The sequence below is a fragment of the Pleurodeles waltl genome, chromosome 3_1, assembly GCF_031143425.1.
Source record: "Pleurodeles waltl isolate 20211129_DDA chromosome 3_1, aPleWal1.hap1.20221129, whole genome shotgun sequence".
NCBI classification, from domain to species: Eukaryota; Metazoa; Chordata; class Amphibia; order Caudata; family Salamandridae; genus Pleurodeles; species Pleurodeles waltl.
This window is the reverse complement of record NC_090440.1, coordinates 1169285383-1169299470: the sequence shown is the minus strand read 5'-3', so window position 1 is coordinate 1169299470 and position 14088 is coordinate 1169285383. Positions and strand designations below refer to the sequence as shown.

Below are 14088 nucleotides of genomic sequence, written 5' to 3'. Positions count from 1 at the left end.
CACCTGGATCTCATGTGTCCTAGTTTTCACAGGCACTGAACTTCATCAAACAAAGTCACGGGCCTTTGGAAGTGCTGCCCTAGTCACTTTGTAATGGGACCACCCTCGCTCTGCCTTTTGTACCAACAAACTGCTGCCGCGTTTATTTAATACATCGGTAGATATCAAGTAAAGCTGCTTTTTAACACTGCTTCGTTTATTGTGAGCATGTGGTAATTCAAAAACAGACCTCACACTCATTAATGCTATGAGTATCGCTGCTCTGTTACATTTAATTTGCATTGTTTAGCTTGCTTGCTCTGGTGAATGCTCACGTCCAGTAATAGCTCTGAAGCCTGAAACATATCAACTTCCACATGAGTGAATTGGCAAAGATGCATAGCAAGACAGCCTCAGTTTGCATGGTCAATTAGATTAGTTCACATATGTCTCTTTAATTTTACTTCTAGCTATCCACCCTTCTTATCAACCCATCACCCCTACAGAACCTCTACTGACATCATAGTGCATGGCTATAAGACAACTCAGCAGCAGATTGGTATAAAGTGATGTGCATGCAGCACGTTCTGGACCCTGGAAACACCATTATTATACAAACTGTAAAATTTTATTTAAGCTTAATAAACTTTTATGGATATAAAATTATTTCTACAGAACCATTGCCGCATGTATGGACTTGGATTATTTTGACAACAATTAAGTACCCTCATTTTCCCTTTGAGAGGTTATAACATCTGCTTATCTATTCAGAAAAGTTTTGATGAGGTCCCTTCTGTCTCAAATTGACACGAGTCAAAGCATGAGAAATATATTTTTTCTGCTAACACCCACCGACCTCAATGTCTCCCCGAACACTGGTCAGTCTGTTGGGCGTTTGTTCTTATTGAACATTGATCGCCCCTTTCAGCAGATGTGTTGTAGTGCCGCCCTCGTTTCCTGTATTGTCTTCAAAAGCCAAGTGCAAGGTTGATGTGACAAGGCAAACAATGGTCAGAAATGTGGGGCGACGAAGAAGATGTTTCCGATTTATCTTCTTCACCTCGTTTATTTCTCAGCGAAACGCCGATCGTTTTTTTTGTAGATATAAAATTAGAAAATGTGCCAAAAACTCTAGCCGACTTCCGATTTTTTTCTTAATTGAGGTAGATTTCCAGTTAGAAACAACATATCAAACATATAAACTATATATATTTTGGCAGTCTATCACTTCTTAACCTTTTTAGGTCAGCTAGTGCACTCTTTCGTTTAACCCTTTATGTTGTCCATGCCTGAGAACATAAATGACGTGGTAAGTGATGCCTGCTGGCCTGTTGATGGCCCAGTCTACGTTTGTTAGCAGTCTGTTATTGGTTCGTTAAGTCAGGTCTGAGTGTGTTAGCAACCCTTAGTTCATCTCTCAATTAAGGCCACTTTGTACTAGCAGTCTATGCTTCATCTTTCAAGCCATTTCTCGTTTCTTTGCAATTTTTGTTTTGAATTTCAAGCAAGGTGGCCGGAGACTAAGCGTCCCTGTATTATATATCTATGAATGTCGTGCTCCGTTAAAAGTTCCTGCTTCATCACGGTCAGAATGGGTTAGCAGTCCCCATGTCTTCTTTCAAGCAAGGTCTGGTTCCATTAGTAGGCCATGCTTCATCTTTCAAGCAAGATCATATCCTGTTATTAATTCGTGCATGATCTTTCAAACAAGGTCTTGTTATGTTAATAGTTCCTTCTTCGTCATTCAAGCAACTTCTTATTGTGTTAGCAGTCTCTACACCATCTTCGAAGCATGTCCTTGTTCTGTTACTAGTTCCTGCTTCAACTTCCAAGGAAAGTCAGGTTGTACTAGAGCTTTCATATTTGTCATTCATGCACATTTCATATTCACATTTCAAACAGGGCTACCTTTTGCTACCGGTTCTTAGATCTTTTCCAGAGCAAGGATAGGTCTCTTTCGAAATTACAGCTTGGCACTTTGATCAAGGTCACATTATGTTAGTAGCCGCTTCTTCATCTTTCATGCAAGGTCAAATTGTGTTAATAGGCACTGCTTCATCTTTCAAGCAAGGTCACGTTCTATTAGTACTTCCTGCTTCATCTTTCAAGCAAGGTCATGTTCTATTAGTAGTTCCTGCTTCATCTTTCAAGCAAGGTCACGTTCTATTAGTAGTTCCCGCTCCTTCTTTCAAGCAAGGATACGTTCTGTTAGTAGTTCCTGCTTTATCTTTCAAGAAAGGTCACGTTCTGTTAGTAGTTCCTGCTTCGTCTTTCAAGCAAGGATACTTCTGTTAGTAGTTACCGCTTCGTCTTTCAGGAAAGGTCACGTTCTGTTAGTAGTTCCTGCTTCATCTTTCAAACAAGGTCCCGTTCTGTTAGTAGTTCCCGCTTCATCTTTCAAGCAAGGTCACATTTTGTCAGTAGTCCCTGCTTCTCAGGCAGGGTCACATTGTGTTAAAAGTCTTAGCTTCGTCTTCAGAGCAAGGTCACATTATATTAGGTGTCCTTGCTTCATCTTTCACGCAAAGCCGTCGCTCCTTCTTCTTTCTTGCAAGGTCAGCTTGTGTCAGGATTTCCCTCTCCACCTTTCCCGCAAGGTCACAGCTCGTTATCAGTCCTGCTTCATATTATAGTCAACGGCAGGTTTCTTTTCAACTTCCTGCTTAATCTTTTGAGCAAGCCCAGTTTTCATGGGCAAGAACAGGTGGTGCTCACGATCCTTTCCTTGTCTCTTACGCAAGTTGAAGTCTGGGAAGCAATTTCTGCTTAGAATTTGAAATGTCAGTCACACTTAACAATCCCTGCTTGGACTTTCAAACAAGGTCAGGTGTTGTGAGTGGTTCCCTATGTTATGTGTTCAGTGCTTCAGTAAGGGGCAGGTCTCAACATTCTTTGAGAACGCATACTCTTGTGACATGTAGTGGCTTCTTTGAAGCATTGCATTTGTCAGCGTCCATTGCCTTGCCCAAATAGTCAGTACAGAGAGCACTTTGTGTTTGCATCCCTTCCCCACAAGTTCGTGAACATGGTGACCAGGAACCCATTTGCCATACAGGGCAGGGCAAATCACTGCACGGTTTTATGTCTTCAGGTTTAAGAGCCTCATTGCAGTCAGTTGAGGTCTTCTCCTCCATGTCCAAGCACTCTACAGTTCTCCTCTGCCACCCAGAACCACAGCTCTTGCTGCATTGAGACCAGTCACCCATCACCCACTGGGATGTCACCCTGGGCTTGATGATGTTGGCAGCTTTTTTCTCTTTGCCCTTTGACTTGGCAAATGGCACATCTTTGGGAATGAAGAATGTGTACTTTACTTTTGGTGGGTAGATGTCACTGGACATACTCAAGAGCTGGACTATGAGAGGTTCAGGAAGGCGCTGGAAACTCTGGATCCGTTCCAGTGTTGTCAAAGAACCACTGTATTTCAATATGGTGCCCTTTACCAAAATATCCTGCTCCATGGCGGAGATAGCCAGGTTGCCGTTCAGCAGGTAGCTGCCATCCATTTTCTTCAGCGCCAGGTAGTTACCATCACGTTTTACTCCTCTGCTGCTTCGTCGTTTGATGTCAATGTTAGTGGCTCCAGCTGGAATTGTGATAATGTCGTTGTAGCCGTACCTGCAGGCGCAAAAGGACATTGTAAAGTCAAGGCAGAGCAAATATTTCTAAACATGACTTTAAATGGCATTGCTGGTGGATTGCTAATGAGTTCTACACAGCTCCAGTCATACTTTGGAACGTAACTGTGCGTCTGACATATGGATGTTACACAGCCTGTTTGAAAGCTATAGTGAGGTTAGTTATTATTCCAAAGTAATTTTCTCCTTCACATCCACCATTTTTAAATTCCCCTTGGAGCTGTCTTCATGTTAATTTCCACCTCTTCACTCAGCTTTCCCATCACTGTAATGATATGCCCATCTGTCTCCAAATATTACTGGGAAGAGCCCTGCTTGCTACTTGTTCTGTCGTGCAGTAATGAAAAAGTGTGGCTCTACGAAATTGTCCAAAAAGAAAACAGCGTTCTTAGGCGACTTTGGTTGTTTCATTGGTCTATGTCAGTAGATCATAACCAGGGGTGAATTCAGACTTTAAGGTTCGAAGCACCTACTCAAGGAGGCCATAACTGTTTACGTTATGGCTAATTTGTTTTAGTTCATTTTTTAACTAGCTCTTAAACAAGGAAGACATATTCAGCATTCAGTAAACGTGTTAAAACCTCCCATGAGCAAAGGATGACTTTGAGGTGGTCATGGTAGGTACATAATTAATAGAACACATTGTGTCAAATATATTTTTGTGGAGGAGAAAGTCATCAAATTGCACGCCTAACAATTTCAGTTTCTTTTTGGAAATCAAAGGGATTTGTAAAACCTCTCAAGTTGGCTGCAGGAGGCGGGGAGTGACCTAGCAGACATTTGGGTAAAATGTAATTCAAGAATAATACCGAGCTTCATTCCAACAAAACGTATCCTGTAGTCAATAACTAGCCCAGTAGCCACACTTGGATAACTCACACCCCAAGTGAATCATGACCCTTATCATCAAACAAGACTTTAGTGTTGTTTGGCAGACTTTCAGACACCATTTTGGTGTCATGATTCAACATCAAGTATCATTCTGCTCCCTGAAAAGATGTGCTCGAATATATTCAAAGGAACACTTGGGATATTTTCATTCTGGGGTCTTAAGATAAAGATACCTCAGAACACCTAGATATCCATTTATTATTGGTGATCCTGGTGTGATAGGCTACATTGGAGGGGTGCAGGACATGACCCTATAGCCACACATTCATCAAGGGTAACATGTCATGGACCAAACTAATGGCTTGACAATATAATAGTGTAGGGACTCACAAGGGGAACCCAATGGAACAAGGACAACTGTGTCCTTTTACATGCCTTATAAATGTTGCACGATGTGTGCTGTCCTAACTGAATGTAGTTCGGTTGTTTTGGCATTACTGACATTATTCTAGGGCAAAGTAACTTAGTGCTGATAAAAGTCCTGGACCCTCTGGCCTCCTCAGTTTAGGGCTGAAATAGTCAACTTATATACAGGGTAAAGGATCATTATCTCCATAGACACTCCCATCACTCTGTTATAATTATTAATCATACCAGGAACACCATTAATAAAGGGATACAAAGGTGTTTTGAGGAAAATATCCCAAGAGCTCCCTTGAATATGGTCGAAGCCATCCAGGATTTTAGGGACAGGGATTAGACCCGATGAGGAGGCATGCCGCAAATAGGGTGTGTGAGAGTCTGCCAAACAACAGGAAGGTCTTGTTTGATGATAAGGGTCATGGTTCACTTGCTGCCGAATTATCCCGATGTCGCTACCGAGCTGGTGATTAATTGAATAGAATACCTTTTGTTGGAGTGAGTCTTCCATTGTCTTTTCCTCTCGTGTCTTCTGTAGCACGGGATTGATTTTTGGCACTGTGTATATACAGTACTGAGCTTCTATTGCTCGATTTGATCTTTTAAACACATATCGATCAATATAGTTGATGTAGTATTTTGCTTCCTAGTTTAAACTTTAATAGTCTACTTAGGCCCTTTCTGTCATTAAGTGCATCCAAATTGCTTAAATGAAAAAGCATTGGCTGAGTCATTAGTTCTATCCTTTACACTGTGGGGCTTGCAAACATGTTCCCAGGGGTCAAAAGTATGGTCTGTGGTGCAAGCAAGGGCTGCATTGATTCCAATAAAGGGGGGGAGGGGCAGGGGACAGGTAGATGTACTGTGGGCATAGGTGGAGGGAAGCAAGTACATAGTGTGGACGTTGAAAAATGTAGTTATATAGAGCGGCTCATTCATTACTGCCCTCTAAATTATGCCCCAGCCTCTAGAAGAGACACAAATTGACAACACTGTGCTATACAGTATTTTAGTCACTGTTCCTACACCACACATCTGGGTTAAGCCTTCTCTGTTTGCTATTGTTACCTTTAGCGAGTCGAGTGTGCAAAGGGAGTAACTCGATTATTGAATTGGAAAGAAATAGAATCTTACGCCTTACAATCTCCATATTCGTTTAACTTCCTATCTGTACATATTAGGAATGCTTAGAAGCAGGCTCAGTTAAGGTAGTAGTGCTATAAAAACGCTTTGACAAAGACCCCCCATTTTGTCACAACTTGCACTGTAAGTGTTTCTGGTAAGAGGAACTTATTGGTTCATTCTTCTAATTGTCATTTGTAATATCTGTGTACACATTTCCTTTACCGTTTTTAATGATTTCACTGCAAAATTCTAGATTTTTTTTTAGAAGAGTCCAGTGAATGCCTCTCTGCATTATTTTCGGAGGATTTTATCAACATCTGTTATCATGTTTTGCTGTTATGTGATTTACAGACAACAATACACTAATCTGTATATATTTTTCAGTGGTAAAGTCTAGTCTTTTTCAGCTCTTGGTTGTTACCCCTCAATACTGAAGTAAAAGCTGAGAAGGGCACAGCAGATATATAAGCAAATGCTGCTTAAATTACAGTACACTGCTTCCTTCAAAACCTGCTTAGAAACTGGGCAGTTGAAAAAAAGTGTACTGACAATGGCTCATGCGTGATGACATTTCACAATTGGCATGTACCAGTGGTACTGAAACAAATATTGGGAAAGGGATGCTGCCATTAATGTTACATCAATTCTCTACCCACGAGGAATGTCACATACCTCACTTTACAAAATCCTCTCACTTTACGGTCAGTGAAAGAAAAGTAAACATCAACCTCCCTTCAAAAGAGACAAAGCCTGACATTAGATATATTAAACACGCTAGGATATTAGGGTCCTAAGACCCTCACTTAAGCCTCCAACATGTTTCAGCCCCTACAACTGGCCTATAAGGCTCCGGGTTTTCATCAGAACATATACCTGGTGTCAATGTGAATACATACTCAGTGAATAACTAACCATGAAGTGCTAGTCAAAACCATGCTGAGAATATAATCACTTGTCTTAATAAAGTATGGAGCACATATGTGGCACCCGTTTTGGGTAACCACTGAGCTTCTCTGGGGGAAGCGCCCCTTTACTTACACAGTCGTGAAAGGGAAACACGCTCCATGTGCACCTGATCAGACCCACTTACACCAGGCTTGTGGTGCTGATCCCAATTGATGTGTCAATAGCTTAAGTGAGGGTCTTAAGACCATAATATCCTAGTGTACCCCCAATTTCCTTTAATTTATACCTACTGTCACTACTAATAATTGGATACCTTTGTGACAGTGGGATATTTTTAATCTTGAGCTCCCTGGTAGGATTTATATAAGTGCTCTTGGAATGTCAGTAGAGCTTACCCTGGCTTTTAGGAGCTGGGGTGGACCCGATGATGAAGCATGCCACTACTAGAATGGGTGAAGGTCATATATAAAGAAAACCCAATTTATTCTTTATTGATTCATCTCTGGTTTGAACCCTGAGAGAAGGACCAGGATTTTGCTTTGCGGTATAGGAATATTTTGGTTTCGGTGTGTCATAAGGGGAACTCCCTGATATTGACATTAGTAAAATATCTGAAATATGGTCAATTGTCATATGGATTTCCAAGAAGGCAAGTAACACAAGTCCCCAATCTACCAAATCACCAGTTAGACCAAAACTTTGAGAGGAAAGTCAACCATTCCCACCACTGCCTCTTACTTACTTGGATCGGTTGAGCGAACCTGAGATTTTTCGGCAGGTGGAGCTGTTTCCTCCACACACGCCACACTTGTCCAGCTTCTTGGAGGATCCAATGATGTGGTCGCAACCAGCTTTCACACACTGGCCTTGTACACATATAGACAAGCTTTCCGGCCCACAGAGGGTACCATCCACTACCTAGACAAAGATAAGAGGATGGGTTTGCAATGAATGCAAGATCTCTAAAGTTCTTTGCAAGATGGTATCTACCATGTTCTAAATCCATCACAACGCATTATGTAGTAATTATGTTCACTCAAATTTCAATGTTTTTCTTGAATCATTAACTAGACAAAATAATTCAAAACTCAGGGCCTTATTTAGAGTTTGGTGCAGGGCAGGCTTTAGGGTGGTGTAAGAAGTGTGGCCGCACCGGGTGCTGACCTCAAGGGGGCGCTGTGTTTAGCAATAACTTACGAACCTGCGCTTTAAAAGCACCTGCTGAAAAGTTTTGTGTGCGTCCAGCCTTCAGAAAGCAATTAAAATGTCACGATACCTCTTGTTATTAATGTTCTTGCTAGAGAGAGAGATGTAGATTTGTCTAGCGGCAGTTTTGACTCGCCATAAGTAGCGTAGAGGGTTAATATGCGTGCTGCAAAGAACAGAATGATATTTTGTGTATATAGCTGAGTGGATTAGTAAAGCTAGCCTTTATAAGCGCTTTAAAACAAATGACTTTATGTGAAAGGGGATATATGGAGAGATGAGTGGCACATTTGCCGGGTGGTAGTGAGGGATCTGAGGAAGTAGTCACGATGTGGGGGGGTGCCAAAAAAAGACTGTCGCACAGGGGGCCCCCAACGCTAAAGCCGGGCCTGGTTTGGTGGATGGGGTTACTCCATGACAAACATGACAGATGCCCTATCTTCTGTATTACAATTCCATTTTATTCTATGGAAATCATAATACAGTGGATGGGTTATCTGTCTCGTTTGTGACAGAGTAACCCATCCGCAAGCTCTAAATCAGGCCCTCAGTCTGTTCTAGTGCATGGCCGATCATTACAACTGCATGTCAAATCAGAGCTTTTAACACTTTAAAAAACAAATCTTACTTTAGAATCAAAGACCTTGAATTCACTCCGACCCACGGCCCGACAGACGAGCTTACACCGATCCCGTGGGGAAACACCTGCGTATTTGGGAACCCACTGCAAGAGGCTACCATCTATGGCAGTAAAGTTGTAGCTGTCGTAGTGCTGACACTGCTGCTGCCGGAAGCTTTGACCTGAGAAAGTGAGAAAAGCAAAGAGTCAGAATGTCAGTCAAGTTTAGAACAGGAAAAGAACAACCAATGTGAACCAGGATAGCGTTTCTTGAATAGAAACCCAAAACACCTGCCAAGAGATATTCAGAGTCCTGTTCTATGTCGATGAAATCTCAGATGGGGGAATATTACACAGGAACAGTTAGCCTTTGAGAGGAGGAATACAATTTTGAATGAGTACAATTATGGACTGTCAGATTTTATGAACGGATTGAAATCAAATTTGAGTCGGCTTGTAAGCAAGGTGACCTGTTGTTCATGGCTGGAAGCCTCCTGGGCATGGAAGTTTGCAATGCCTATGCTCGTATTATCCCTTCATTCCTTTAATTGTCCGACCTCATTCTGGGTGGTAATTATTGTTCTCTCTGTCCTTGGAAGTGGTGTGTCGGTTCATACATACGACGAGGGGTTTATGTTGTGAGCTAAACCCAAACATTTAAAGGAGCCGTCCAGTCTTACTTCACTAACACTCACAAAAAATAAGCAATAAAGAATGTTCTTTTTTTAATGATGCCTGCTTGGGTTTTGAGACCTATTGTGACATTTTTCACGAATGACCCCCTTTAAACGTCATGAATAATCTTTCAGAAAGATTTTTCAGATTTGGCATTCTCTAAAATGCACAGGAAACATCCCAGAATGTGCTAGTTGAAGAAGAATCACCAAGCAACGCTGCTTTGGTGCACTGTACGTGTTCCCTGTATACTTCAAGGATGTTATTCAGTGTCAGCATACTGAACTCAGTGCAATATGGCAGTAGCCAGTGACTGACAGGATCATGGAGCTCGTTCTCACTCTATACCTCTGTCCCCTACTTTGTGTGGGGTCCTCATGGAGCGTGATATGAGATGAGATTGGCTCAGTAAATATCTGTCTTATTCCATGGCACCAATGCAAAAGACAAGCATGGCTTTTAGTTACATACAGTGTAAAGCCAATGAAACATTGTTACAAAGTTAATTGTCTCAAGACGCTAATCCAGCGGGCAGAATGAAGTTCAGTGGGTGGGATCAATGTCAGAATTTCAAGAATTCCACAAAAGATACCGTACATGCAATGATTCTGAAAGGAGCTGATTGGCATAGCCAGTGGTTGTTTTGAAAATCTGGCATGCATCCAGGATCCCTTGACCTATGTTGAACCCCTCTGCACATGATATTCATACCATTTTAGGTTTTTTTTATTTTCATGTGGAGGATCCTGACAATAAAGGGGCAGCTATACCTATTGATAATATGAATTGTTTTAATCAAAAACAACTGGTGAATTCAGCCACACACAGGACTGGGCACACCTTGGATGGGATCTTCTCGAATTTCTTTGATCTAGTGGTGGATGCCGGCTTTCCTGTAACTTGGTCACACCACTTGGTAATTAGCTTCAGTCTATACACCCAATGAATGCAGTTGGATGGTAAAACGGATCCAGATAAAATGATCAGAAGCTGGATTAAGATCGACAAGGCAGAACCAACAAGGATGTTAGAGGTAACCCACCGAACCTTTCCTCTCTGGTAATCCCAATTCTGATGCAGCAAAATATTCCGATTAGATAAAGGGGGCAATGGATACTATAGCTTCACTCAAATCTCTTTAAAATCATAGGAGACAGCCCACAGCACTTCGTTTTGTCCCACAATCAGAGTAATGAGACAACAATGTTGTTGCTAGGAAAAATATGGAGGAGAAAATATTGTTTGGATGAAAAAGTCAGGTATAAATCACTACTTAGGGACCATTTTAGAGGAGAAAACCATGTATTTCACTGATAAAATTAATTCAGCGAATAATTCCTTCAAAGAGCTCTTTAAAACAATACGGGTGCTTTCTTGTCCTCCCTCTGCAAACATAATGACCTCTAGCTAATCATTAAGTAACAATGTAACTGTATTTTTGAAGAAGCAAGTAGAGTCTGTCTATGGGGTTTTCGTTGCTACTTGGACTCATTGCTCTTCTACAAATGGGCATAACACATAAGGACAATGCATCTCGAAGTACTGCAAGTTTGCTTCATTAAGTATAGATCGCGTGGTCAAAATGATCAGAGCCACTAAATCAGGAGCCCGTCTGACCTTTGCCCCCACAAAGATTCTTCTTTAGGTAGCTGAGGTGGTAGCTATCCAGCTCACTCCCCTACTGAATACTATCATTGAGGTGGGAATTTTTCTATCTGACTGTAAAAAAACACACATTCTCCCCTTGCTTAAAAACCCTCTTTAAACCCTGGTGAGATGCAAAATGATCACCCCATCTTGCATCTCCCAATTCCAGCCAGGATTATCGAGAGGCACCTGGACAGTATGAGTATCTAAGTATCTAGATCAACATGGGATCCTGGATGGAGCCCGTATGGGCTTAGAAAGGGCCATAGGACTTATTCTGCCTTGGTGGTTGCCAAGGAGGAAATGTTTTGTCATAGACAGTGGAGGGAGGGGCCACATTGATCTTTTTGGATTTATCTAAGGGATTTGACACAGTGAGCATTGTGGTCCTGAAAGAACGCCTGGTTGAAACAAGGCTACCTGGCCCGGCCTATGACCTCCTTTGCTCATTTCTTTCAGACAGAGAGCAATTGGTTATCTTTGGGTATTTTAATTCCTAGTCTTTTTCTTTGCCATGCGGTGTTCTGCAAGGGTTATCGTTAACTCCTACGGTTTTCATTATCTATGGGGCTCCCCTGGCTAAGCTGATCAGGACATATGACTTCTCACCATTTCTTATGCTGATGACACTAAGATTGTAGTGTCGATCACAAGTAATGTCGAAGAGGTGGCATAACCTTTCAACAACTGTATGAGCGCAATAGTCAGTTAGATGAATAACTACTATCTGAAGTTAAACTCTGAAAAAACAGAGTTTTCACTATTTGGGAAGGACACCTTCTTTTGGTTCCCTCCCTACACCTGCTCCCAAAGTAAAGAATCTAGGGGCAATCTTTGATTCACAACTTTCATTTACTGATCAGCTCAATCCATTTCTTTCATCTTGTTTTTTCCTGTTAAGAAGCCTCAAGACAATCTTACTGTTTACTACATTTGAGTTACAGAAGTCGGTCATGATTTATCTAGTGTTAGCTAGACCCGACTACTGTAACAGTTTATGTATGGGCTTCCAACAAGGCCACTTAAATAAATTGCAGAGGCTGCAAAATGCAGCAGCAAGGCTTCCTATGAAGATTCAGAATTTCCAATCTGTCTCCAAGGCTTTGGAGGAGCTTCATTGGGTTCAAGTGAGAAAGAAAGTTGCTTTTAAAGCACTTTGTACAGGCTCGTAAAGCTCTCCATGACACAGGTCCTAAGTAACTAAGGAACAAATGTTGTTGGTACATTCCAAGCAGATACTTGCATTCCGAAACAGCCAAAAATGTGTCTAGTCCTAAAATGTAGAAAGTTTCTTGGGGAGGCAGAAGCTTTGTCTACTCTTCTTGTCTTACTTGGAACAGGCTGCCTAGGCACCTTAGAGGACAGTCAAAATTGAGTATCTTTAGGAAGCAGTTAAAGACCTGGCTTTATTCCATCACAGTGTAGTACATCTGCTCTTTAGTCTTTCAGACCACAGTGCCAAGACACCTCCGGGCATTGGTTGTGCTGTATGAATTTATCAATATAAATATAAAAAATTGGTCTGACATGGTAATTCAACTTTTCACTTGATTTAACTCGTAATTGGACACTACTAGGGTGGATTCACTGCAGAGTAATGCTAAAAGCCTGTGTCATTTTACCTCTAAATGGTAATCATGGCTCAACCCGTCAGCAGTTAACACCCTCTGACCATCATCGGGTCAGAGACAGTCCACTGTCTTCTAAGCCAGGGTAATTAACTCTACTAGCTCAGGATGCCTACTCCATCTCACAAGATGTGATGAGTGGCAGAATTGGTCTTATGCCAGTTTTGCCCTGGCAGTCTAAAGTACATGTTCATAAAGTGAACTTTCTACTTCAGTTATCAAAATATAATGTCACTATTAAATCAGTTTATGAACAGGAAGAAAAAATTAACTCTGAATTACTTTGCTGTCATTTTCTCAGGTGGATAGATGAAATTAATTATGTTGGTCACAACTAGGCCTGCCCTAATTAAAATATAACTGGCCTACATATGGAGTGTGCCTTTACAAAGTACACTTTAGGTGCCATTTCTTAAAATATGACAGTAAGTTATGTAAATGCACACTGCAGCCAACCTATGACATTTAACCTTCTTTGCTATTAGTGTATTTTAACCACCATATACAATGGACTTATAGGGAAGTTATTGAGACAAAAAAGTGAGATGGGATTGAACAGCACGTTTTAGATTAAGCATGGCAACTTTATTATTGTTTAGCAGTGGTAAGGCACACAGAGGTCTAAAGCCAGCAGAATTACACAATAAAAATGGGAGATCACAACAAAAATGATGACATTTTGTAATTCCTTACACTTATTATTATAGGTACTGTAAGAGGCCTGCACAGCAAATGCATTCAAACTAATGGAAAATATGATTTCAAGGAAAAACTATGATCAACTGAGTTACAACCACTGTTAATCCTACATGCTGAAACAGTTGTAGATGAAGCCTCTCAAGATCTGACTTCCGCTTTTCAAACACCTGGAGGCCAATACAAAAAGTCTTTACAATGCCTGTTAAAATCAACAAACCCATATGGCTCTATTAATAGAAATTCAACACCAACTACATTAATAACTTGATTGTTTTATTCTATAGGACATCAACAAAGGACACCTTAGCAAGAAGAAGAACTAATATTTTCACCAGTAGAGGACTGACAAAGAAGTACCTATTTTTGATGACCCATCCTCCAAACTACATTCTTACTAAGCTTTAATTGTCCCTATTGCCATCTTCCCATCTGCTGTCTTAAAACAATCTATAAATCTGTTTTCCTTTTCATTTTAAATCAGAAAGGTCGCATGGTTACATCCGACCTATTGCAGAGGTGTACCATTATATCAACAAACCTTGCCCATAATCCACAATTATCAAACACTGGGAAGATTAATACAATTTACTGGAGAATAGTCAGAAATATATTCCTGTCAAAAAATGCCTACATTTAGAGAAAATGTACGACCTTTATGGAATTCAGAAAGAATTCCAGGATTATAATCCAGGGAATTTGTGAATGTCACTGCTAC

General features: G+C 41.0%; 1 protein-coding gene across 1 annotated transcript in view; it reads right to left on the bottom strand.

The window, feature by feature from the left end:
- Positions 1-585: 585 nt before the first annotated feature.
- Positions 586-14088, bottom strand: part of ADAMTS8 (ADAM metallopeptidase with thrombospondin type 1 motif 8) — a 159859-nt gene continuing 146356 nt past the window's right edge. The window contains exons 7-9 of the mRNA XM_069224463.1: positions 8734-8906; positions 7642-7817; positions 586-3597 (exon numbers count right to left, since the gene is read on the bottom strand). Coding sequence (XP_069080564.1) covers positions 2862-3597; positions 7642-7817; positions 8734-8906 — 1085 coding nt within the window. The 3' untranslated portion in view covers positions 586-2861. The remainder of the gene's footprint in view (positions 3598-7641; positions 7818-8733; positions 8907-14088) is intronic.